The following is a 24,925-nucleotide window of genomic DNA, read 5'->3' as shown; positions in this document are numbered from 1 at the left end:
TGTCTTCTGTCATTTGTTTGTATGTATACATGTATGATTCCCACCATGTTCTATACTGGTCCTTTAACCCCACTTCCTTACTAACCAATGTGCACACGTATGTATTACTATACACATCAAAATCATGTGATTAATATCATGAAATAAAGTAGAACTTATTTCGAAACTCGACCAAGTATTTAATGAAAATTTTAAATATGTAATATAATAATTTATACAATAGTTTATTGCACTGTTTTTCACATTATTTTAAAGCATTTAAATCTTTATGGATAGATCAGATACAACAATCGATAATTCGATAATCGAATTTCGAAAAGTCGAAACAATGGAGGCAAGTGAATGTTTCAATTACAATGATATTTTCTCGAATTTTGCTGCAATTTGGTATGTGATAAATCATTTAAATTATTTTTACATGTTTTTCAAATATTTCTCGATATTAATATATTAATATTAATATATATTTGTCTCATTTCCTTCGCTAATATGATAAATTTAAGGCGAATTTACGTTACGTTACGTCATAGATGTAAAAGCATAATACAAATTGGGGTTGCTTTTATTAACAATAAAAAATCTTGTTTATTAACATAATTTGATATTAAACATGTCATACTTTAAATATTCAAAATTACAAAACTTATTTATACAAAACTTATTAACATTAAATAGTCTAAATCTATTTAATAAAATTTAAATATATAACAGTAAATTTTGTCCAATCATTGGCCTTGTTCCATTCTTATGTAGTCAGTTTAATATTATACTAAGTTTAATATTATAAAATTATAAAAAATAACTTGCTATATATTAATAAGAAGCAATCACCATTACTTTCGTAATACTTGATTTTAGTATAGTATAGATATTATAGATCATGATCATTTTCCTTTTTGTGTTAACAACATCCTTTTGTTGTAATCTTTGCTTTATTAAGCATAGATTTTACATGTTGAGACAATAATATTTTTAATTCATGTGACATAGACATATATCTGAAGTTTAATAATCTCACCAAACCATTTTGATAACCAACAACCATCCATAGGTAACTCCATGGATTCGGATTCCAAGATATCTAGAATTTATTATATATTTTATATTTCATATAAAATTTTAATATCAAAATGAATAGAAACATTCACACATACGTACTCTGTTTACAGACATAAATGGATATTCCTCGATTGGAATTTCTGATACTTTTTCTGCATACAGTTGTTTTTGTTCATGGCATTCAACACCCTTTAAGCATAACAGAATATAGAATATTAATTTAAAAATACTGAAAGAAATAGTACAGTAAAACTACTTACTTTTAAATTATCGCAAAAGATAATACCAAATCGATTCTGGCACTCGTTATAAGTTTCTGGCATGTAACAATAATCTTTAGAATTCTTTTTATGCATTTTATCATTTTTGTCATCTTCTTCTTTTTCTAAGAAGTCCACTATTTTAACAAATGAACTCAACTAGGAAAATCATTCATATTTAACTTTGTAAGAAATGATTTAAACCATCGATAATTTAAGCATATTAAACATAAAAAAAGTACCTTTTTTTTCTTCATTAAAGCTTTCTCAATATCTCTACCATGTATAAGTTCATGTGCAAAGATTGTTTGTACTTCTCCAGCTACTGTGCCGTGTGCGATGCTATTTGCATAATCAGAAATAGCTACAGCCTACAAGTAAATAAAAAAAGTTACATTTTAAAAATACTAAGATATGTTGCTTACATTACTTACATATGTGGCAGAATTTGTCCCCATGATAGGATAGTATTTGAATTCATGTTCTCTTAATGGAATTAAATAAGTATTAGTATGCTTGTACCTATAGTAGAATAATATAGTATTAAAAAATAGATTGCACAATTGAAAGAATTTTTTTAAATATTAGTTCTTACCCCAAAGCATTATCAAAAGTAATGATAGTACATGGCCAATGTGTCATCCATGCACCATTTGTTATAACAGATTTCTGCATTACAGTTTGACAAATACTCGTGTCTTCTAAATTCCAAAATTTGTATGACCTATCTAGACTGCCAGAAGCTAGAAATCTTTTCCCATTATATGGAATTAATACTAGCACTACAAAAATGTTAAATTTGTTGAGATTATTTTTTTATTTAATATTACTTTGTTAAGGAATAAATAAATTTATGTACTTACTACTCACAGCATTACCATGAGCATAAAAATGCTGAAATGCATTTATAAAATATGTGTTTCGTCTCTTTTGCACTGATAATGGAGATTCGTATGTTAAATCCCATAAAGCTATATAACCATTTGAAAATCCAGCAGCGATTGTACTGTAAAAATAAGAAAAATTATATAATTTTATTATTATAAAATTAGGAAATTAAAAAATTAAATTATTATAAAATTAAGAATATATTAAAATATACTTATGGCCGTGTTCCTTCGTCCATGATAGCTTGGTGCACTGCCAATTTTGATTTTTGTTATCATACATTGAAATATTTACAACTAATGTCATTATTGGATCAGTAGAATAAATAGGCCATCTACAATAATAAATATTAATAATAACAAGATACACGCCCAAAAATTTATATATCTGAATTTTGTTACTTACTCATTGGTTGTGGTCTTTTTAAATTCAAGTTCCTCCGGAAAAGGTAATGAATAAATATTTACATTTCCGTCTGAGCAAGCTGCCGCAAGCATACCCATTCGCTTAAGATTACTAGACATTTCGTTTTCATTCTTATAATTATTCAGACTTTCATCTTGATAGCATCCAGAAGGACACCATTCTAGACACCATATAGTACCACTATTGTGTGCAACAGCATATGATAAAGTGGGAAACTCTATTTTACTATTATTCCTAAATAAAAAAAAAAAATTATTTTGGAGAAATTTGATATTCTACTATCATATTCTACTCTTTCTTACTAACTCATGATTCAAAGGTCCAACATTCCAAACTTGTATCATATTATGTTCAGAGTGTGATTTTCCTACAGTGTATTCACTTTTCATTGTCGGATGAGTACTAATTGCGATATATTGGTAAGGTTCTTTAGAAAACATTGGTGATGGAATAGGTAACCAAGCTAATGCCCATACTGGACCACCAGTAAAAAAAGTCAAAGTACCTGAAAAGTTATTTTAAATATTGAACATTATGAAATAATCATAGTCAATTAATTAATGAAGTAATTACCTTCATCTAAACCACCTTCAAATCGTTTCCACTGCTTCCATGTAATTTCTGTATTAGGTAGTGTTTCACATACATTTTCTTTTTTTGTTCGCATGGAAATTTCTAGTTCTGGCAAATATTTAAGAGTATCATCATTGTTTAATAAAGTGAATTGATTTGGAGAATAGTCATTAAATAAGCAAAATTCGTAATTTTTTTCTTCACTGTTAAAGAAAATTATAAAAATTATTAATTAAAGATATTCAAGAAGTATTTTAATTTTAAAAAATATAGATATTTACAATTCCATAGACCATTGCACACCAGGTAGATATGGTTCTGTCCATTTAATTTTACGAAATTGTTTTTTGTCTAGAAATTTCATTGTATAAGATATTTCTACAAACAAGAATATGTATGAAACTTAACGATTTAACTTTTATAACAAAATTTATACTTACTTTCATCTGAACTATAATATTCTTCTTCAAAATCTGATGATCTATCGATTTCATCTACTGTTGCATGATTTTCTATTATATGCTTTTTTGTATCTTCGTCAGAGGTATTTAAAAATTTACATATTTTACACATATAACACTGTAATAAAATTGAATATGTTGAGTTTCCAGATATGTTATAAAAATAAAATTAGTATTATTGTAACATATACCTCTTGAGGAGTAAAATTACAATTAGGAAAATGTTTACACATATCTTCAACAGAAGAACATGAATAAGTACAACCTATTCGACAACAATTTATTGTTCCCATTGAAGACACTTCTTTTTTCCATATACCTATCCATACAGAGGGTATTGGGTTTTTATAACCAGGCATTTTGATTAAATTTTTCTGTAATATTAGTTTTTTATAGTTATTCATTTACTAACATTTTTTTTTTTGTATAAAAAGATGTATTTTGTATAAAAAAAAATAAATAATACCATCAAATAAGAGTCAAGTTTCATTTTTTTCTCATGAGGTGGATTACTATCTTTGACAAGTTCAGTAAATTCAAAAATTTTTGAAACTGCTCTGTAATTAGAATACAATATTATTAGAATCTTTTATTTAATTTAATTATTATTAATTTCGAATTTCTAATTCTTACTTTTCTGCAGCTTTACGTTTTACTCTTTCAGTAGTACGTAATTGTAATTCGGCTATTTTACTTCGTTCTGATTGCCTATGAGCTCTTTTATGTATTTCCATTGAAGATGGCATCATAACAGCACTACAGATAGAACAAGTTACCATCAAAGCTTGCTTTTCCTAGTTAACAAAAAGTTATTATTACATATATATTTATATTATATCACTTTTTAGAATTTTTGAAGTAATTTAAGAATTACATACTTCTTCTGATTTTCCACAGAATTGCATATGAGATATGAAACCATTTGCACTTCGTTTTACAATTCCGCACTTTTCGCAAGATAATTGACCCCTTTTCTTTTTAATAGCAGACATCAATACTTTTCTCCATAATTTAATATTCTTTTCAAAGTCCTATAAATTATTATAATTGTTAATAAAGAGGATAATAAATTTACGAATTTATTTGTATCAATCTTATATTTACTATAGGTTCATCACCCTTCTTCCAACTCATATTATTATGTTTAAGCAAATTGTGCGAATCCCATTTGTTTTCTAATATATCTTCTTCACATTTGGCACAAGTTACTAAATTTACCTGAATTAAAATAAAAAATATATATTTATGTAATTAGAGATAAATTTATGTTAAAAAGGACGATATACAGCTCTAATATTTTACTTACTTCTGATGCAACAATATTACTTTCATTCGAATCTTCTTTCTTTATTGGTCCCTTTGATTTTGGTATATATTCAGTATCTAATGCAGAATAAGATGATCCTCCACCTCTACCCCTCCCTCTTCCTCTACCCCTCCCTCTTCCTCTTCCTCTTCCTTTGCCTACAGATGTACCTGGTGGTCTACCTCTTGTTCTAACAATAATTGAATTTGGAATGTTATCTTCAGTACTACTATTATCACTTATGCCATCATTATTGCTAAAATTATATGATTGTTCACTGTGTCTCTTATTATGAAGAACTGTTTCTCCAATAGAAATATCATTTATGTTTTGTAAAGTTTCTAAATTTTCTTCTAATTTCTTATTTGAAATATCTGAAGTTTCTTGAACTGTAAGCATAGTTTTTCTAGGTCTTCCTCTCTTTCTTTTTACTGGTATATTCATTAAAACTTGGTTGTTATCACTTTGATTCATTGAATCTGTATTTAAATTTTGTTGATCCAACAAAGTATTTGATGTTACATATGAAGAATTAATTCTATCTTCATTAGCATTTGTATTTTTAACGTTTATATTTTCAGAGTTTTTTAATTTTAAAGATATTTCACATTCAAATAGAGAAGTATTTATTGTATCCATTTGTACTTCATTACCACTCTCATCATTTAGTTCCATTTTTATTAAATTTTTCAATTTCAAATTTTCATTATTTATTTTATTTTTATAATGTTGCCAATTCTTACTTTTAATATTAGAATGATTTTCAGAAATGTTATTGACATTCAAAGGCAATGAATTTTTTGTTACAGCTAATGTGATAGAAGTAGAATTGCATGACTCAAGTGTAACCATATTTTTTTTATCATCTTTATTTTCAAGCTCTTGGTTTATATGTTTTGTTTCATTAACAATATCATTTGTTTCAGTTTTAACTGATAAAGGAATGTTACAAATTATTGCTTCTTTCAATTCTTTATTAGTACTCATTCTTCTTTTGTCTGGCATTCCTTTTTTATATGGTGTGATATCAAATCTAGTTTGCTTATGAATATTTTTAGATTTGTCAAGTAAATTTCCATCAATTGCATATTTAGCTTCTGCTTCTTTATCTTTTTCTATACTTTTATTTAAGTATCTTTTACTAGTACTTTGTTCAGATCTTATATCTGTTTTTTTAGACTTTGGTACATCAGCTGAGGTAGTCTGATTATTTTTTAAATTTGTAGCAATACAATTTATTTTTTGTGATCTTTCCTGATTTTTTGAAATATTTTTTGAGTTATTTACTTTTATGCTACCTTTTTTTTTCTTTGTATTATCATAAAGATTCTGCATTTGTTTTGAGTGATTTATGTTTGATGCTAACTTTTCTTTATTTGTATTAACTTTAGGCACTTTTGTTATATTTTTTAGACTTTCATTAGCTGTATTATTTTTGCTAATTTTTACAACTGTAATTTATCTTATCACAATATGCGAATTTGAATTTTCGATGGATGTAGGAATCTCAAGTCTTTTATGTTCTTCTTTTATAAATTCTAAAGTTCATGTTTCTATCTGCAACAGAACATTAAAAATCGTAAATTGAAATTAATAATTATTTCATCCTAAATTATACTAATGATCTTAACTTAGTTTTTTCCATAGAATGACTAAAAAATAAATATTTTGTAATACACATAGGAGGAACAGTAAATTTTTTTGAAACAGATAATAAATAATTTAACGTAATAATAGGTGAATTTGTATTATCAGTTGAAATATCAGAATTTATAATCTTTTTGTTCATTATTAATATAATCTGAGTAAATATTAAGAATATATAATTTTAAATTATATATTATAGGATCAAGAGAACGTTAGATTAATAAATTTTTTTTATATTATTCTAAAACTTTACATTTACAATTCAATATATTTTTTATTATTTTTTTAGAACATTTTATAATATAAAAAATATTCCTATAATTTATTAATATAAAATTAAAATAAGTAGGATTCGAACATAGAACGTACGGCAATGAAACATACTTTCTATAATCTAGACCAAAAACTCACAAAAAAATATTAGGAAGATGTAGAACAAATTTGTTAGTTTCGCATTAAATATTAATTATACCGCTATGGAAATTTATTTTTTATTAATAGTAAAATAAGGTTAGGCATATAATACATACATGTGAGAATATTTATTACTTAGTTCTCACATTTATTGATTTTTCAATCCTTTTGTAATATACTTACCAAAATTTATTAAAGAAGTGTTTTCTGCATTAAAAATAATATTCTATTGGAAAATAAAATATTTTATCCAAAAATTTCTGGAACAAGATTCGAACCAGTACACTTTGCTTTGACACACCATTCTCTCATTGTAATGCGTTATGTACGAAAAGCAGTAGTGTTCAATATAATTGATCAGCGCATGCGTTTATCTTTTGCAATGTTTTTACATTAAAATACTCTTGATAATTCACATGAGCACAATTCTGCAGATGTAAATTATTGATTTTAAGAGGAGATAACTACATTTATAGTATATATATATATATATATAATTCTGTATACATATTAACATGCTAGTTTTACGTAAACCTCAAAATTATCAGAATTATATTTTTCGCAAATTATGAATAGGGTACTTTAGATTTTTATTTATATCAGTATTACTAAATACGTAAAAAAAGCGGGCATATGGGTAAAATACAACATGATATATATTTTACTTAAACTTTTATTTATCAAGATTTATAGAAATTTAAACCATTCTTCTGAGAAGTTCATTGATTTTGTCTTCACGGTTACCAAAATCACCACCTTCCACATAATGGTTAGTCTTCTTACGCCACCCACCATTAGGCGTGTTGAGCTAAAAGTATAAGATTAGTAGCGTAAAATAGCAATTAGCTAATGAGATGTTTGAGTTCTTGACCAAGAAACGCAAAATTATGTGCGTCCCAAAGAGAAACTCGTATTATTTTACGACATAGCAGGAGGTTGATAGAATAATAAGTATTTCTATAACCATGCCTATGTCGACGATATCCGAGAAAGTAAAAATTTATATACCTTGAATGGCCATAAGAAATTGCTTGCAAACTTGAATTTTGGTCCAACTGTGAAAATTTCGTGGATCAAATCTTCTATACAAATAATACCAGAACGTCCTGTAACAATACAATTTTCATATTATTATCATAATAAGTATTGAAAAAAAGAATTTTAATATAATTATGAAATGTAAGAACCGTCGCAAACCTAAACATAAAATATATGAGAAAGTTTTTCAATGATTCTATTACTCTTTGACAAGCTGGAAAGGAGCAGATAAAATAATAAATACAACTCCAATGGACTTGTCAAATGAAAAAAATGTTCGCAGTAATGAACTTGATGATACTAACCAAGTTTCTTTTCAATGATTGAATTGCTGGTAATAGGTATACGCTGCCTATTTATCTTTGCAAATCCTCTCTTGTAGATCAATTCTCTAACTGATTTCAAATTGGGATATCCCCATGTGACATAAGGTTCAACAATACGAAGCATGTTAATTGTTGCCTTGTTCAGCTTCAGAAATACACCATTATTGATTTGCTTCAACCGAAACAGCTGAAGTACCTTACGTACCTTAGGAGCAACTTGATTTACACTAAAATAGTAAAATATGATTCCATAATATGTATAAATTTTAATAATAATTTCAATAAATTAGAAATTTACCCTCGAATACGGATAACAAATGCAAGACGTGCTTCTCCAGGGATGTAATAATTGCCACGGTTTTTGGCTTGTCTCATCAACCTAATTTCATCTCTTTCTTTTGTTCTGTACTCCCTCACATATTTTTCAGCTCTTTTGAAGATTGTTTTCCTTTTCTGGTATCGATTCGCACGTTGCTAAAATTAAAAAGTTTATTTTAATCATCTTCTCTAATTTGAAGCTTCGATTTGATAAGAAAAAAGTATCAAGAAAATACCTTGATTGATATTTGAAGACGTGCAGCTCGTACAGCTTCACGAGTTTTCCTTCTCTTAAGGACTGATTCCGGCACTGCCGGTAGCTTTTTAGTTGCTGCAGGTTCAGTTTCTTTTTTTCTACATAAATTATTTGTTAAAGTTAAAAATTATATTTTCTTCATATAAAATTAGACAAGTCACATGATATACAGAGTAGAATTAGGTTAGGTTGCATGTATAGGTTATGTCGCCAAAAAATGTATTACTTTAAATAATACATACAGAAATTTAATTTAATATAAAACAAAAAATTACGTTTTATTAAAAAATTAATATTATTATTAATATGTATGCTGAAATATGTTTCATATTGATCAATGATGCGACTTGTCAGCATCGATAATAATTCATTTTTATGAGAAAAAAATCACAAAAACTACAATACGAATGTAGAAAGGAATTTTAAAAGAATGATTAATAACACACTTTAAAAATAATAGAATGATATTAATTATCGATGTTTTTAGATTTCATTACGACTTTGAACGATACTCACGCATCCGCCATTCTTCCGTTACGTAAAGAAGTTCACAGTCGTAGACCAGTTCAGAGCTGTAGAAATATTGAGTTTGAAGTTAGTCACATTTCTTCCTAGCTATATAATAGCGGGAAACTTGAAATTTGAAACTGTAGTTCTTTATATGTAGTTCTATAGCGTTTTGCTTTTTGTAACGTATTAATATTAATTTTGTTTGAATAATTAAAGCGGATAACGTATAATAAGATACGATCTTTATTATACTTAAAAAATTCAATTTTTCTCGAAGATCTGTCTTAATTACAGAAATCTTTAAATAAAAGTTATATGCAAAAAAAATAATTTCTAGAAATATTCTGGAATTCCTTCAATTAATTTGAAGATTTAGATCCACAGAAGATTCAGATTTTTATGGAAAAGAAAAAAAAAACGAAAGCGCAAAAAGAAAAAAATGAAACATAAAATAAAAGGAAAAGAATCGCCGTATTCTTTTTTTATATAATGCATCGTTCACACTATTATATTTTTTAGAATTTGCAGACAGAAGTGGCATTTTAAGCACTTTGGAATTGGTCCAAGGATTCGCTCTTTATTCCTCATGATCATGTGTTAACATTGTTTGCCTTCTTTTGACAAGTATAAGTATCGATTGTCAATATTCACCTGTCTCGTGTACATCTTTCTTTCGTTCCATTTGGAAGATATCTTTGATGATCCATCATCGAGAAGACGCATGGATTATCAATCATCTTCGCGAACAATGAATTACACGTGGACCAAAGGTGATCACTCGAGATAAAGAACAAGACCACTGTCAATACCTAATCAACGGTAACAATTAACGTTACAAGAACACGTACGAAAAAAAAAAAAAAAAAAAAAAAAAAAAAAAAAAAAAAATAAAAAAAAATAAAAAAGAAGAAGAAGAAGAAGAAGAAACCACAGATTGCTCGTCGATCGAATTGGCTAGCAACATTCCATGAACACCAACAAAATAACAGATGTGTACAGATGTGTCGATCAGTTTTATTCACTCTAAAAACGCAGCAAAAAAATCATCGAGTCAGCAAAAGTTAATACAAAGTGAAATATGGAATACGATACAATGTAATATCTCTATCTCGTTACAAAGCAATACAATAAAAGAATATCAAACAACGTTGTCGCCGCACGGTGATTCGAACGCGAACAGAGAGACATTATGGCAAACGTATACGATATACTTACGTACGTATATAGCTTATACGCTAACATAATTGGTAATATCGTTTGGAATATTATAAGTCGAGTAAACTCCCGCGAAACGTCGCCTACGTGTACGCTCGCAACACGTTCGCGCCTTCTTCAATTTGACAGAGGTCTAATAATCTCCTATAGAAAATCGATGAATTTGGTCCACGTTAAGCAAGCATACCACGCGCTCACGGAATTCACGGACAACTTGAACCTATTACGGTGCAATGTATAGAAGTAGATTATTTGATTTATTAATTTATTATTTTCTTTTTTTTTTTTTTCTTCAATCGTTCGTTCATCGTCTAAGCGAAGAGAAAAATACGTATATAGACAGGTTTCGTCGTCATCCTCCGTAGAATCGTCGAGCCTTGGTACAAGTCGTTCGTTCCGGACGAACGGCCGCCATTCAATCTTACGTTAAAGCGAGTCGGATCAACAACAATAAAACGCACATTCGCGCAGCAACGATCAATAAGTCTCTACTCTTTCGTTCCTTTCTTTCTTTCTTTCTCTCTCTTTCTCTCTCTTACTCTCTTTCTCTCTTTTCTTTCTTTCTTTCTTTCTATCACGCTTGCTTCGGATGCGGCGCGGGAGCCGTTGGTTCCGAGCGGAAACAGGATAACAGGAAGCCGGTGTACATGGCGAATAGGACGGTAATGGCAATCAGCATGTACATGTAGATGTTCAGCTCTGGTTGACGGTACCTGTTCTTGCGCAGCCATTCCAACACGTCTTGTTCGTTGTGTAGATTACCTGGTACGAGGAAAAATCGTTTGTAGATGCTATGATTGGAAATTAAAAGACATTAAATCATCTCGCAAGTAATGCGATCGTTTGCTTTAAAAATTTTCTTTTTAAATTTTCTTCACTCTTTATTTTTTTTCTCCTGTTGAATTCTCTATTCTAATTTTCTAATTTTTAATTTTCAACTTTTCAAAAAAATGAAAAAAATGAAAACACGTCGGTTATGGGATGATTCGTTAGATATCATACAGTTCGTTTTAGATAGGAGAGTTTTACCTCGATAGATACTGGGAAATCTCTTGCGAAAATAAACGATGGCAGGAAGTTTAGTGACACCCCACTTCCTTGCGTATCTTGGATCAGCCATCTTGACGAACGTGATGTCCAAATTATCCGTTTCTCCGTCAATGTTTTCCAACTTTTCGCTTACTTCTTCGCTTTCTTTATTGTCGTGTTCATCTAGAATAATTGGTACAATTGTTTTTGTAATTGTTGCAATTATAATTTAGTGACGACGTTCTTGCAATATGAGGATATTCCACTTACAGAAAAAGACAGCAAGGAACTCGTTCTCGTCCAACAATTTGTCTAGCATCTTTTTGTTAACTTCTTCGATTTCATTTTTAATTTCGAAGACGTCTTGAGACGTTAGCCATTGAAGAATCTTGTCTTCTTGAGTCAGATCGCCGTCATAGATCAACGGTGTCTTTTTGCGGAAATAAACGAGCGACGGAACGTTCAGAATTGAAAATTTCTCTGTAGCTTCCGTGCTGAGCACCTTCACGAAGTCTATACCGAATAAATCTGCTTCACCGTCGATTTTCTCCAAAGCTTCCATAATTTCGTCACACTCGGGGCAGTCTTCGTCGTCTAATTAAATTAATCGATTTAAGTGAAATTGTTAAGAATTATCAAATTAAAAAAAAAAAAAAAATAAAATAAAATAGAAACTAGATAGAGATTTGTCTGATCTAACAAGTACTATGCTTTTGATATTTAATGTATTTTTGCTTATTTTATGCATTTTTGCAGATTTGAATTTCTCATAAATGCATAAAAAACTGCAGTTTATTTATAATAAAATATAACATACAAAAGAAAACAGCCAAGAATGGAGATTCGTCGAGAAGTCTCTCCAGCATCCTCTCATTCACAGATTCAATCTCGTCCGCTAGTTCTCGATTATCGTCGTCGATTAGCCACTCGAGAACTGATTCTTCGTTTTGTAAATCACCTGACAAAATTGAATTGTAGAATGAAACTGGTTTTTAAATTGTGGTAAATGAAGTGGTTTCAATTGGTATAAGTGGGAGTGAAAAAATTTAGAAACCTTCGAACAATAGAGGATTGCCATTTCTGAAGTAAACTAAGGCCGGGAAGGTTTTAATAGAATATCGTTTGGCTAGTTGAGGATCCTGAATTTTCACCAAATGAATACCGAACACGTCGCATTCGTCGTCGATCCTCTCTAATCCTTCCAAAATCTCGTCGCATATATGGCAGTTTAGTTTATCTACAACATAACATTGTGATTTCGTTTATTTTGTATCCAATTTCGACTATTGTACATTAAGACTCACAGAAATAAACTGCAAGATATTGAGTCTCTTCGACAGACGTTTCTAACATCACTCTGGTAATCAGTTCTATTCGATCCTCCGTTTTCTGAGTAATCAACCATTGCAAAACTTCCTCTTCCACTTTCAAATCACCTTTACAAACGAGATTTAAGTTTAATTTTCTCTGATACATAATTTTTCAGTATGTAATTAATTCAGTAAAAAGGTAACCTTCGAACACATTTGGCAATTGCTTTTCAAAGTAGACTAACACCGGGAAATCCGTGACGCCATAATCTTCTGCCACTTTGTAATCCTGCGAAGAAACGATAAAAATTTCTCGAGTAAAGATTCGTCCAAACATCCAAAAATACTTTAAATATTCACAAATAAATCGTTCAGCCATTTTCCTACTCACTTGTGTCTTTACGAACGTGATACCATGTCTATCGCAATCATCGTCGATATTCTCCAGTTCCTCGAGGATGCCTACGCACTGTTCACAGTCTTCGGCATCTAAAGAGAGACGATATCGTTATAAAATTCACGAGCGCATCGAAGTGATATCTACTCGAAAGACAGCGATCTATGATGACAAGGTGAGAGATCGATCGGTTGAACAGTGATCTAAGAAAGCATTCTTCTGGCCTTATCTATGAAGGAAAAAACTAGCTCTATCGAAAAAAAAGAAAAAGATACTAATGACGGACAACATATTCGAACGTACAACAAAATCTATTAAAATACGGACAAACAAAATGGTTAGCATGCTGGTGTCACTTCTAGGGTAACTACGGCGGTTTCTCGTCATCTGGTTCTATGATTTTTCTCATGCTTTCTAATCGTGCAGGTACACCTGTGTGTGACAGTGTGGACGTGTAGTGAAATGCACGGGTAAATGTCGGTCTGGAAAAATTTGCTCGCGCGCGAAAAGAATTCGCGCGTGAATGCGTACTTCCAAAAACAGAACTAAATTATACTACATGGCGATTAAATAGATTGCTAGAGCGAATTTGATTTTTTTGCTGCGAACAAAAATACCGCACAGCGACCATCTGGAAAAAAGAAGAATATTTGTTTCGTGGCTCGCATTTTCAAAAAAAGAGATCGAATAAAAATATACGCATATAGTACGTTGCGCTTCACCGACAAAAGTGTATTTTGTAAAAATATCAGTGAAAAAATATATTTGTAGATATATATTATATATGATGAGGTGAGTGATGTTCTGGGTAGTGCACACGGAAGACGGGCTATCTGGAACATAGTCTAAATCGGTAGAACAGTAGAGAAAGAAAAAGAAAAAAAAAAAGAAGATCAGGTCGACAAATCAATTGTTCTCTTTTTCTGTGTTCACGTGTACCATCGAGTTCCTCGGCTGCTTCGTGTTCGACGATCTTGCTCCTCTGGCGGGTCTGCTTCCGCTGATATTTTGCCTGACACAAGTCACAAAGCGTTCTGTTCCCTGCGGCATTAGCAGACAACGTGTATAGCGTATGGACGGACAAAAAGACAGATAAAAGTGAAAGAGAGAGAGAGAGAGAGAGAGAGAGAGAGAGAGAGAGAGAGAGAGAGAGAAAAGACAAGCCAAGTAGCAATGATCGTGAAGAGATATATACAGAAGACGACAGATTAAAAGAAAAAAGGACAACGGACAACTTAGAATTGAAAAGAAAAAAAAAATTGGTTAATTGTTGCGACACAATTAAGCGAAAATTACGTAGACAAATACAATATAACAAAAATTCCGCGGTAGTGTATGTACATGTTTGACGAGAATTGAAATTCAGTGCAAGAATTTCACGTAGAGCGAGAATTAATATACGCAGACGAGTATGGCTACGGTAAGATGGAATTCTCTTCGCCAGAAAGAAAGAGAAAAGACAGATTGATAGAACAGTGTGAAAAAAAGAATGGAATGGCAGGAAATCCGCTCTAAATGTTATCTTCTGATTATAGTTTTAACATTAGAACTATCGACAATATTTTATAATATGCATACATATAGAGAGTGATTTAATAAATCAAAAAGTAAGGAATACAAGCATCCAATTTTCAACTATTTCATACTATTAAAATATCTTAACCTGTTAGACCTAATCGAAGATATATTTGTTAAAATGCAATTACGGGGAGAGTGGAAAAATGCACGTAGTCCCAAAGTTAAATAAAAATACTAAATGCTTCTTCTTCCACGAAAACCAACACTAACTTTATCAAAAACTATATTTTTAACAATTGTAAAGATAGTTTCATTTTTAATAATTTTCTAGTAGATCTAGTGTTAACGATCGATATCACTGAAACGATTTTCTCGACTTTATCGATGAAGTAAGATGTAAATGTGAATGCTTGAATTTACAACTATATTCTTGTGAATATAAAGAGCGGAATAGAGTATGGAAAAGGAGGTGATAGCACAAATGTATTAGGAACATGGAAGAACCACGCAACAGGCTAGAGATACATTCCTGCTTGGCAATTGGCCGTGGCTGAAGGACTGTCAGACTTACAGAAGTATACTGCTAACGATTCCGACTCCCTTATCAAATTTAGCAGATCTTCACCCTCCAAATCTTCGATTACCTCTCCGGATGGATCTTTTTGCGTCAACAGCCATTGTAAAATCTGATCTTCGTCGTACAGATCGCCTTTGGTTCAAGATAAAATTCGATTAATTTTAAATTAATTCTATCACGTTTGCGATCATTGTACCTGCATAGATGACTGGTTCCTTCGAGGACATTTTAAAGAACAATATGGCGGGTAACGCAAAGACACCATATTGTTTGGCCAGTTGTTTGTCGTCAATCTTCACGAACTTTATTCCAACACTGTCCGCCTCGTCATCGATATGTTCGATTTCCGCCAATACTCTGCCACACTGTTTGCAGTCGTTGCTGTCTAAACATACGCGCGCCACCGCGTTCGACATGCTCGAAAGTCTCGTTTTTTTTTTTTTTTTTTTTTTTTTTGTTCAAAACAATAATTGTATCTGTTTTATTTTATTTCTATACTGCGTTAATCCTTTCACTGTTGACAGTCTTTTGACAATTTTCTATTTTACAAAAATTAAAAAAAAAAGAAACATCCTGAATTTTCATTCCAAAATATTTCAATATTGAAAAGCGCAGTTATAAAAGCGAGTTACCCGCATTAGGGTTGAAATAAAAAAATTAAAATAGAAAATGAAGATCTCCCAAACGAGTTCAAGTCTTCAAGCCCACTAATTAAAATGCTCTCATCTTGATCTTTAATTGTAATTGTAATCTCACAATTCGATCTAATTTGTAAATTTTGTTCTCAGACATATAATTTCTCCTTTAAATTCAATACTCACAGAAGAACACCGCCAAGTAATCAGTGGTCTGCCGTATCTTCTGAAACATCTTCTTATTGATTCTTTCGATGTGATCGGTCAGCTCCATGTTCTCAGGATTGGTCAGCCAGTCGAGAATTTCCTCCTCGTCGTCGATGTCCCCGTCGTAATTGATGTTCTTGCCCTTGCGGAAGTACGTGATACCGGGCGGGTTCCGGTAGCCATATTTCTTCGCCATCAATCGATCCTTCATTCTCACGATCTTTATACCGTACTCAGCAGCTTCATCGTCGATCAACTCGACGTGCCTAAGTACCCTAGGACTCTCTGGATCCTCCTCCTTGTCTACGGGATCGAGAGTCTTTTCTTTTTTTCGTTTCGTTTCAAAGCGAAAGTAATATCAACTCCTTAAGATTCTCGTTAGAGAGACTTTCTCTTTCTGAGTAAACTAAGGATGTTTATGCAAATTTATATTTTTGCGAACACAACAGAGAAGAAAACGGAAAAAAATGAAATCCAAGTATTTTGAATATTTTATATACGTTGGATAGTATTATATTTTCATATATTATTTAATATTCATCTGAAACTACTTTATAAGTTTTCCTCGAATGTGTAAAAATTCGCAAAACCTTAATAGAAATCTTATTTTACATATTTTGGTGTATTTGAACTTTCCATAAATGCATTAACATCGATAGTTTATTTATAAGAGTTGCATATACGATCGTTTCAATTGTTACTCGATCACTTAAGGGATGAATTTTATTTGAAAACACGTCAGTTATGTTTAATTAAAAACAGTTATGAGTTTGGAAAAATTTCAGCGATGAATCGTTGAGTGTATAGAGAAAATTTCTCATCGAATCTTTCTATGATATTAGATCGACTCTCGTAATTGTAAATTCGAAACGAACAAGTCAACCGGCGAATTATGTAACTTACCGCTGGCAGTCAACAATTTTGCAAAGAATTTGCAGAGAGAAAAAGTGGGCTATATCTTACAGAAAATAACAGCCAGGAATTCTTTCGTCTCGATATATTTGGTCAGGGTGTCACGATCGATTTCTTCGATACTCTCGTCTGTCTTCTGCTTCACCATCCAATCAAGCACTTCCGTTTCGTCTAGCAGATTACCTAAGTTATCGCATTAATTCGTTGCTCGAATTATCGAACCCTTATTTATCATCGTAATTAATCAAACAATTAGTCAAAGAAACCAACTCTCAGATTTTTATAGATGTCATTTTATTCAAGATCTGGAATGGCTATTCTTTTCGTATTTTGGTAATTTCTGGAGATTTCTAGATGTCGGAGGAAACTTACCCTTCGTATACATACAAGTCGTGACATAGTTCACCGATGAATATCGAAATTATTGAAAGAAAATGCTCATTGATAAGTGAATCGATTTACGATTTACATGTACGTAAAATTTATAGCACCAACTTTTCAATCTCAATTCTAACACTAGAACTACCAATTGAAGTATAACGTTGATATCAGATAAATTTAAGTGTAAGGAACATTTATTTCTCACAAAAAAAAAAAAAAAAACGATATTCAAATTTACAAAAATCCACCACTGTAGATCTATGAAAATTGCCATGAAAAATTACAAATTTGACCGATTTGGTAGTTCTACTGTTAATGAAAACATTTTTTAGGCGATGCGTTTTTTTTTTCTGGCATTTAGTTTTTGAGAGGTATGGACGTCGAGAAAATCCTCGGTGGAAATTTGATGACCGTGTTGCCGAAGTATCGTGAAGTGTGTTTGTTCGTCGAGTCCAGTTTATCATAACGTCTCTGACAAACATCTGAATAGAAACAAACGGTGAAACAAAAGCGAGAAACTATTGTACAAGTATCGCATGTGAAACTGCGTACAGTTTCATTTCATTCGTTGGACGTTCACGGGAACACGATTTTTCGACTTTCAATCCATCTATCTCTGGAGAAATGATAGATAAAGGGTTGGAGGACTCTACCATCTGTCATTAGCAGTAGTAACGGGCAAAGCAAATACAAAAGGATACTAATTGGTACTAGGAAACATATTTATTATCGAGTTTTTATTATCGTACATGTTGCTCTTATGCGATTAACGAGGATGCCGTACGGCAGAAAATGCGCAAAAACGTTTTACGAGTCTGATCAATCGCGATCACAGACGCAGCGCGATGATTAAAATGATCGAATGATTCCTCTCTCTCTCTCTCTCTCTCTCTCTCGTCGAGTAAAACTTATATTTTTTCTCGAATTTTGATTTCTGTATTGTCAAGTTCCCCATATTTTTATGTATTCTCTTTATCACCAGATTTGAAATTCACTTTGTAAATTATGATTTGTTGATTAATTATCGCGCTCGAGGATCGGTGACCGCGACGAAAGTACAGTGTCCACGCGATGTTACTTTTATACCAAATACAGCTCTCGTACAGATTATCGGCATTTTCGATTTAACGTACGGCGAGAACCACAATGAATACAGAACTCAACAGAATAAGACATTTGTATAAATAAATAAATAAATAAATAAATAAATAAATAAATAAATAAAGGTGAGCGTGTTTCTTACGATTTTTCCTTCCCCTGACTTTCGTCCGGTTAAGTTCGAAAGGGGAGGAAAAGAACAAGAATTTTCCATGTGTTTTCTTTGTGCTTTGTATTTTTCGGACTTTTCTTTTACTGTCGTTCATTTTATTTTCTATGTGTATATATGTTTTTTGTGATTTTGATATTTTTTTTTTCTTTTTAGTGCTGGCTCGTGCGGCCCAGAAAGCGATCAAAGCGATTAGTGATAGCTGGCGTAACAAGAAGCGCACGTGTTTCTCGACGTTTTACTGTTGAGGAATATTTCAGAGAGGGTATGTTTATGTCACAGCCACGATCATGGTGTACAGGTAAGAAGCATCGTGCATCAATGTATTGCATAAAGACTGCGGATAAAAAATATGATGAATCAATTTTTTAAAAAGATTTTTTGAAATATAACGCGTCATATTGCATAGAATTAAATGCGTGGTCAGCTGAAACATGTGTCTGTATAAAACACAGAATTAAAACGTTTACGTTTCTTATAAAACATCGTGGATTTGTCGCATATTCTTAAATTCTTCTTTCCAACTACAAAAAAAAAATGGACTTGTCATATTTTTCCCGCCTTTTTTGACTCTCAAATGTTTAATGTAAATGTTAAATGATGGTGTGTGTGTGCATGTACAAAATAGAGATCGCATTGTATCGCTATAGAGATGTGCGAGATGTAAATTACAAAAAAAGAGAGAGGAAGTAAAAGGAGAATAGGGGGATGCGATCCAAGAGAAAGGAAATCATAAGTATTTTTGTAAATTCGACTGGCAGATAGTATCTGCGTAGATTCGCGTAGGCGAAGAATCTGAAACGAGATAAATCGTGAGCGTAATCTCGAGTCTCTGGAATGAAGTCAAGAAAGATCGAGCGGAGGGTCAAAGTAGTCGTTTATTCCAGATTGATCGATTGATCAGCACGTGGCTACAAACCTACGTTAGTACGCGGTGCACTTGACATAAACATACTCTGGAGAGATCTGCTGTTCGATTAAGGAATTATATAGTTAAGAATCCAAGTCGTTTCAATCTTGGAATCAAGACGCGACGCCTCGAAGAGGAACTTCGAATGGATCGAATCTTCGTTCGGTTTAGCGCGCGAATCGAAGAGAACTTAACCCTCCAGTCCAAAGTAATTTCATTTTTCTATATGAAGAAAGATAGACGAAGGAAATAGAAAATATTTCTAGTTGTCATTGAGATATTCTAAAAATGCGACTATAATAAAGCGAAGCGTGCCGAAATGATCAAACATCGTAATGACTGGAGGGTTAATTAAAAAATAAAAATAACTTCTTGAATACTCTATTCCTCATTTGAAGATAATTATTCCAGCGTCCTCGGGATTCCAGGATTAAAAGACCAACGAGAGAAAGTAATAAAACTCAACGAAAGAAAGTACCCGTCGCTACAACCTATACCGCGAGATCTAGGTAGAACACTATAAGAGACGTTCGGCAAACAGCGAACAGCCCACATTTTCCATTCGATCGTCGACGATCGATCGGTTGCCGCGACAAACAGAGAAGCCCTAACTCCCGTTCACTCGCGAGCGTTATCGATCGAAAATGCAATGGGACGGCGGTATCGCATCGTCACGACGATATATGACAATAAAACAACGATACGCAAGACTAATTTATTGGCAGGACGATGTTCGATTCTCAGGCATTCTTTGATTCACGCGCACGCGGGTTCTCGCGCGATGAACGCATGGGTTTCTCATATCGGTTCAATAAATCGACCATTAAAAATCGTCTCGTGACGGACTGTGCAAAGTCTTATGTTTCTCGAGAAGCGTGTGCGCTTTGTTATAATATTGACTTGAGATACGCTTGAATTGAATTGAACGTGACGATAATGTTGTTCGAGTTCGTTGCTCCATGTATATTCGCTGTGTTTTTGTTTTTCAACAAACACATTTTTATAAAAAGTTTTATAAGAACGATCGTTCGAGGGAGAGGAGGGAGGAGGGGACGTGAGTGCTTGGAAAATATGAAGGGGAGTGGGAGGGGGTGTGTCTCGGGGGTAACAGATAAGGAGAGGGGCGCATGATTCATTCGATGATCAACTTATGGATACGCAACGAGATTTTGTGATATTTTGTTCGTGTGATGATGAACGTGGAGGAGACAGGTGATTACGTCGATGATGATGATGCTTGCGAGATATCGATGACAAATCGAAATGACGATAAAAATAGTTTCAGGAACAAGTTTGCTCGATGAACGAAACTCTCTCGTAATCTATTTTACAAAATCTACATTTCTTCTGTAGTGTCTTAGTGTCTTCGTTTCTTCTTCTCTTCCATTTCAGTATCTCGTCGTATTCCCTCTGTGTCTTCTTTTTATGTCTGTCTGTCTCTCTCTCTCTCTCTCTTTCTTTCTCTCTCTCATTCTGTGATCCAATTTCGTCCTTCACCTCCACCCCGTGCTTCCTTGCCTGCTCTCGTTCTCTAGACTTTCATGATGTACGGAAGCCCGGCCACAACTGCAACAGGCCACAACCCCCGACCCAACTCTCAGTGAGACGTAGAAAAACTGTATCCTTTCTCATCACGGCATATTTTTTTTTTTTTTTTTCATTTTTGTCTCTTCAAAGCCGACGACAACATTATGCGTATATAGCTCGGCGAATCGCGTGTGAGCGAATCGTTCGTTTCGTTTAATTGTCACGGATTCGATCAACGATTACAAGGCTGTTGGACAGACGTACACAATAGTAGCAGGAAGCGGGAAAGGATCTGGCAGACAATCAGACGGAGCTATAACACCGATTCTCGAAAAGAAAGAAAATCGAAATAAAATAGAAACGTTGCTCAACGATCCAGTTGTAAGCTGAACTTAAGAAAAAGAAAGAAAAAAAGAAAGAAAAAAGAAAAAAAAGAAGAACATTGAAAGATTACATGTTAAAACATTGAAAAGATTATAGCTCCGTCGCGGTTGAATTGCATTTAACAGTTACGCATATTATATCCGGTCGCTCTAGAACGTTCACAAGATGGTTGATCGAACGTGTGTGTTAGAAGGCTAGAGACTCTCGCGAAACTGTTATCCCGACGATTCGAGGAATCCGAGGAGGCAGCCCACCGGTATTCCTAGGCACGTTTTCTTGGATCGTCTTGCTCGTCTGCAGAACTTGCGGCTCGTGATTCTCTTCATGGACCGCGCGACACACCTGTATTCCAGATACGAAGACTGTTTCGTCAGCGGGCCCTTTTTCTCACTCAACGTTTCTTACCAGCCCCCGTCTTCACACAGATCGGCTGTCACTTCGTTTTTTTTTTTTTTTTTTTTTTTTCTATCATCTAACACCCTCTGCTACGTGCTCCCTACTTTGCCAATTAAATCACTGCCCACTCTTCGCGTGGACACTAATTTGCTTCAGCGTTGTATTATAGTTCGTCCGTATGCCAGGCATGGATGTTAGAAAAAGAGTGAGAAAAATATTTATAAGATGTGATAATTTAGACATTGAGACAAATAATTTCTTGAATTGTTTCTCCAGTACATAATTATACAATGTGAAAAAATTACGAATTATAATTTAGTACTTAGAACAGTAGGAAGAGACTAGTAGCTGCTACTGATAAGTTTCCTTCTGTTAATTGTCTTAATGTCTAATGTTAGATCTTATAAGTATCGTTCAAATTTCTCTAATATCCTGTATGTACGTGTACGAGTGTTCCATGCAACTGGGCCAAGCTGTAATATTGAAACGACGAAAGGCAGACAAAAATCACGCGAGGTGAAAATTAAAAATAAACAAGATATGAATGCAGGAACAGCGTGTCGTTGGCTTTTCGATAAAATTAAACTCAAAAATATCCTTTGAGTTAATTATTTTTAGATAATCTGATGCAAACAATTTGATATAAAATGAAAACAGAAATAAAATAAAAACAGAGAACTCTCTCACGCATCAAACAAGCTACAGCCTTAGCCCAAACACGTGAAACACTTCATGTTCTTTCCCACCCCTCGTCCCTCCCCCCCCCCCATTCATTACCATCTTTATCAAACCAAATCAAACTTTAATCTTCGATGATGAACGTTGATTCGGTTCGAGTTCGCTTCAAGTCAGGTCCTGGGTGTTCATGGGCAGTGATTTAACTCCGCGGATTACCACAGCCAGTTCAGATATTTACCGCTTCCGAAGAATCCCTTCTTGGCCTTCTGGTCGCTCGGTTTGCTAACCCTCGATGACACCGTGGCAGTCTTTTTGCTGTCCTTCGCGGTGAGCTTGTTAATCGGCTTCAGGCCGGGTAGCGCCAGCTTTTCGGACCTCTCATGTACTTTGCCCTTGTCCTTGGTCACCGGGCCGACTTTCGTGACCTTGGCGACCTTGGTGCCGTGGGCGACCTTGGCAGGACAGCACTGGTAGGGCTCATAGGAGGGAATCTTGGGTTTCGCGCTTTTACCTCCCATGCCGATGTAGAAACAGCCGTCGCCTGCAGTAAGCAAATACACAACGAGTCAGATACAAGAGAGATTGATTCCAGACAGTGATGTGTGGCAAAAAAAAGAGAGAGAGAGAGAGAGAGAAAGAGAGAAAGAAAGTGATAGAGAAAATTGGTCAGAAAAATGGCTAGCCTACGGCTGATTGATTCGTCTTTTCACGAGTCAATGCGGACTGGGGTGGGTTGAAAAATAAAAAGAAATAAAAAGAGAGAAACAAAGAGATTTAGAGTGCACAATAAGACAGAGAGAGAGAGAGAGAGAGAGAGACAGATAGAAAATTGAGAGATAGAGAAATTGATTTGAAAAAAAAAAATATATATATATATGTATATATATATGACGGAGAGAAAAAACAGATGGAAATAGAAGAATATAGAGAGACATTGAGAAGAGAGATTGACTCGTGAGACGTTTTTCGACGTTAACTAGTGCAGAGAGAACGTGTCACTCCAACCCCAATTGCGCAGCAAAAGCCAAACGTGCATGTTTTTCTCACAGACAAGAATATCTCGCGGCGAGTCGACGACTCTTTCATGGCAGCCATTATAGCGTGGACCAGCCTCCACTTAAATCTTTCGTCGAATTATCAAAAAAAAAAAAAAAAAAAGAAAGAAAGAAAAAAATGAAGTTCCAAATAGAAAAATAATTTAAATTGATTTTTTTATATTATCCAAATTTTAGAAATTTCAGTTATACCGAGTTGTATGTGTTAATTTCGTTTTTTTTTTTTTTTTACAAATGAAACACACGGTATGAATTTCTATGCTGAAGTTTTATAAAGTTTCTATGTCGAATTTCTGACTAATCTATGCAAAGATTGTTATACACGATTTCTATGTTTCTGTGTATACGAATGAATAGCGAATAGTGAAAATTTTCTGCTGAATTTGAAGTTAGTGAAGTCACACGAACAATGAGACTGTCGGCATGTTTAATCGGTCGCGAGATATTCCAAACGAACAACCCCCTTTTCCGCGTCATTTCCCCGCTCTTTCAAGCGGAGGCCAGTCCGATTCTCTTCGACTCGGAGCTCGCTGCAGACGACAGCTGTCAACTACAACAGGAACCATCGGCTCGCTTTGGAGAAATCGTTGTTATTTCGTTTTGTTGGGTTGTAAAAGTGCGGTCGAGGTCTTCCGGAGCTACGGTACCATCGTTCGAACAACCAACGACGACAATTTTACTTACCTCGGTCATTGAATAATAAAAATAAAAACAAACAAAAAGAGAATCTAGCTCTGAATACAAGAACGAAGAAGAAAGCTGTGTTGTGATAAGTGCGTACGATCTAATCACAGATAATAAACGTAACGGACGACAGTGAGCCATACGAATCCAAATTTTCCCAAAGTGGCAGCCGTGTTTGGTAACGTAGCTCCATCGACAAAGGGGACATGTCACAAGGCTGGCATGCAAACGAGGATAGATTCAAGACTTTTTCTAGAGGGTGGAGAATAAAAAAATAAGAGGGACGAAGGGAGCCAGGCTGACTTAGTCAAGGCAACAGAAGAGTTTAAAAAGAAAAAAAAAAAAAAAAAAAAAAAAAAAA

At 33.2% G+C, this 24,925-nt stretch overlaps 4 protein-coding genes across 12 annotated transcripts; all 4 read right to left on the bottom strand.

Annotated features, from left to right (window-relative positions):
• Window positions 1-19: 19 nt before the first annotated feature.
• On the bottom strand, window positions 20-7,409 carry LOC122531953. Of its 6 annotated transcripts, none has more exons than XM_043660309.1 (21): window positions 7,218-7,408; window positions 4,974-6,530; window positions 4,772-4,885; window positions 4,546-4,698; window positions 4,301-4,461; window positions 4,134-4,224; window positions 3,859-4,041; window positions 3,647-3,785; window positions 3,488-3,584; window positions 3,207-3,409; window positions 2,940-3,138; window positions 2,613-2,867; window positions 2,422-2,541; window positions 2,183-2,325; window positions 1,915-2,101; window positions 1,754-1,841; window positions 1,562-1,690; window positions 1,320-1,478; window positions 1,159-1,248; window positions 1,019-1,081; window positions 20-107 (listed from the first exon to the last, which is right to left on the bottom strand). In XM_043660309.1, the coding sequence occupies exons 2-21, from the start codon at window positions 6,306-6,308 to the stop codon at window positions 105-107; spliced, it is 3,912 nt and encodes a 1,303-aa protein (XP_043516244.1). In that variant the 5' UTR covers window positions 6,309-6,530; window positions 7,218-7,408; the 3' UTR covers window positions 20-104. The 6 variants fall into 6 exon arrangements, 5 of the variants coding, with proteins under 5 accessions (XP_043516244.1, XP_043516243.1, XP_043516241.1 ...); XM_043660308.1 differs by lacking the exon at window positions 20-107 and having other exon boundaries at window positions 685-1,081; window positions 4,974-5,149; window positions 5,183-6,530; window positions 7,218-7,406; XM_043660306.1 differs by lacking the exon at window positions 20-107 and having other exon boundaries at window positions 685-1,081; window positions 7,218-7,406.
• A 280-nt stretch (window positions 7,410-7,689) lies between these two features.
• Window positions 7,690-9,576, bottom strand: LOC122531944 (60S ribosomal protein L7). Its single transcript, XM_043660282.1, has 6 exons — window positions 9,489-9,576; window positions 8,953-9,070; window positions 8,697-8,872; window positions 8,378-8,625; window positions 8,043-8,140; window positions 7,690-7,842 (listed from the first exon to the last, which is right to left on the bottom strand). The coding sequence occupies exons 1-6, from the start codon at window positions 9,497-9,499 to the stop codon at window positions 7,732-7,734; spliced, it is 762 nt and encodes a 253-aa protein (XP_043516217.1). The 5' UTR covers window positions 9,500-9,576; the 3' UTR covers window positions 7,690-7,731.
• A 463-nt stretch (window positions 9,577-10,039) lies between these two features.
• Window positions 10,040-17,491, bottom strand: LOC122531943 (protein disulfide-isomerase-like). Of its 3 annotated transcripts, XM_043660279.1 has the most exons (13): window positions 17,334-17,491; window positions 16,350-16,673; window positions 15,725-15,913; window positions 15,523-15,660; window positions 14,373-14,474; window positions 13,428-13,525; window positions 13,241-13,325; window positions 13,031-13,162; window positions 12,781-12,963; window positions 12,544-12,684; window positions 11,997-12,320; window positions 11,727-11,909; window positions 10,040-11,459 (listed from the first exon to the last, which is right to left on the bottom strand). In XM_043660279.1, the coding sequence occupies exons 1-13, from the start codon at window positions 17,428-17,430 to the stop codon at window positions 11,272-11,274; spliced, it is 2,184 nt and encodes a 727-aa protein (XP_043516214.1). In that variant the 5' UTR covers window positions 17,431-17,491; the 3' UTR covers window positions 10,040-11,271. The 3 variants fall into 3 exon arrangements, with proteins under 3 accessions (XP_043516214.1, XP_043516215.1, XP_043516216.1); XM_043660280.1 differs by lacking the exon at window positions 14,373-14,474 and having other exon boundaries at window positions 15,481-15,660; XM_043660281.1 differs by lacking the exon at window positions 14,373-14,474 and having other exon boundaries at window positions 17,334-17,490.
• Window positions 17,492-18,371: 880 nt separating this feature from the next.
• LOC122531945 lies at window positions 18,372-23,999 on the bottom strand. Of its 2 annotated transcripts, none has more exons than XM_043660283.1 (2): window positions 23,064-23,614; window positions 18,372-21,406 (listed from the first exon to the last, which is right to left on the bottom strand). In XM_043660283.1, exons 1-2 carry the CDS (start codon window positions 23,341-23,343, stop codon window positions 21,372-21,374), a joined length of 315 nt encoding a protein of 104 aa, XP_043516218.1. In that variant the 5' UTR covers window positions 23,344-23,614; the 3' UTR covers window positions 18,372-21,371. The 2 variants fall into 2 exon arrangements, with proteins under 2 accessions (XP_043516218.1, XP_043516219.1); XM_043660284.1 differs by lacking the exon at window positions 18,372-21,406 and adding an exon at window positions 21,413-22,093 and having other exon boundaries at window positions 23,064-23,999.
• Window positions 24,000-24,925: the final 926 nt, after the last annotated feature.

This window comes from Frieseomelitta varia, unplaced genomic scaffold, assembly GCF_011392965.1.
Source record: "Frieseomelitta varia isolate USP_RPSP 00005682 unplaced genomic scaffold, Fvar_1.2 scaffold_428, whole genome shotgun sequence".
Classification (NCBI taxonomy): Eukaryota; Metazoa; Arthropoda; class Insecta; order Hymenoptera; family Apidae; genus Frieseomelitta; species Frieseomelitta varia.
Note: the sequence above shows the minus strand (reverse complement) of the source record. Positions and strands in the feature narration are given on the sequence as shown.

What these genes read in the sequence shown, in the direction of transcription:
- LOC122531953 (XM_043660306.1), bottom strand. Translation starts at nt 6,308, where the DNA reads ATGCAGAATCTTTATGATAATACAAAGAAAAAAAAAGGTAGCATAAAA. An exon ending in TCTGTGGAAAATCAGAAGAA is followed by an intron (nt 4,462 to 4,545) that starts GTATGTAATTCT and finishes TTTGTTAACTAG; the next exon opens with GAAAAGCAAGCTTTGATGGT. An exon ending in ACGAAGGAACACGGCCATAA is followed by an intron (nt 2,326 to 2,421) that starts GTATATTTTAAT and finishes TTATTTTTACAG; the next exon opens with TACAATCGCTGCTGGATTTT.
- LOC122531944 (XM_043660282.1), bottom strand. An exon ending in GTCTTCAAATATCAATCAAG is followed by an intron (nt 8,873 to 8,952) that starts GTATTTTCTTGA and finishes TTTTAATTTTAG; the next exon opens with CAACGTGCGAATCGATACCA. An exon ending in ATTTCTTATGGCCATTCAAG is followed by an intron (nt 7,843 to 8,042) that starts GTATATAAATTT and finishes TTATACTTTTAG; the next exon opens with CTCAACACGCCTAATGGTGG.
- LOC122531943 (XM_043660279.1), bottom strand. Translation starts at nt 17,430, where the DNA reads ATGGTGAAGCAGAAGACAGACGAGAGTATCGAAGAAATCGATCGTGAC. An exon ending in AGCAGCCGAGGAACTCGATG is followed by an intron (nt 13,526 to 14,372) that starts GTACACGTGAAC and finishes GTCTCTCTTTAG; the next exon opens with ATGCCGAAGACTGTGAACAG. An exon ending in ATTCTTGGCTGTTTTCTTTT is followed by an intron (nt 12,321 to 12,543) that starts GTATGTTATATT and finishes TAATTTAATTAG; the next exon opens with ACGACGAAGACTGCCCCGAG.
- LOC122531945 (XM_043660283.1), bottom strand. Translation starts at nt 23,343, where the DNA reads ATGGGAGGTAAAAGCGCGAAACCCAAGATTCCCTCCTATGAGCCCTAC. An exon ending in GAAGGGATTCTTCGGAAGCG is followed by an intron (nt 21,407 to 23,063) that starts GTAAATATCTGA and finishes GGCCTGTTGCAG; the next exon opens with TTGTGGCCGGGCTTCCGTAC.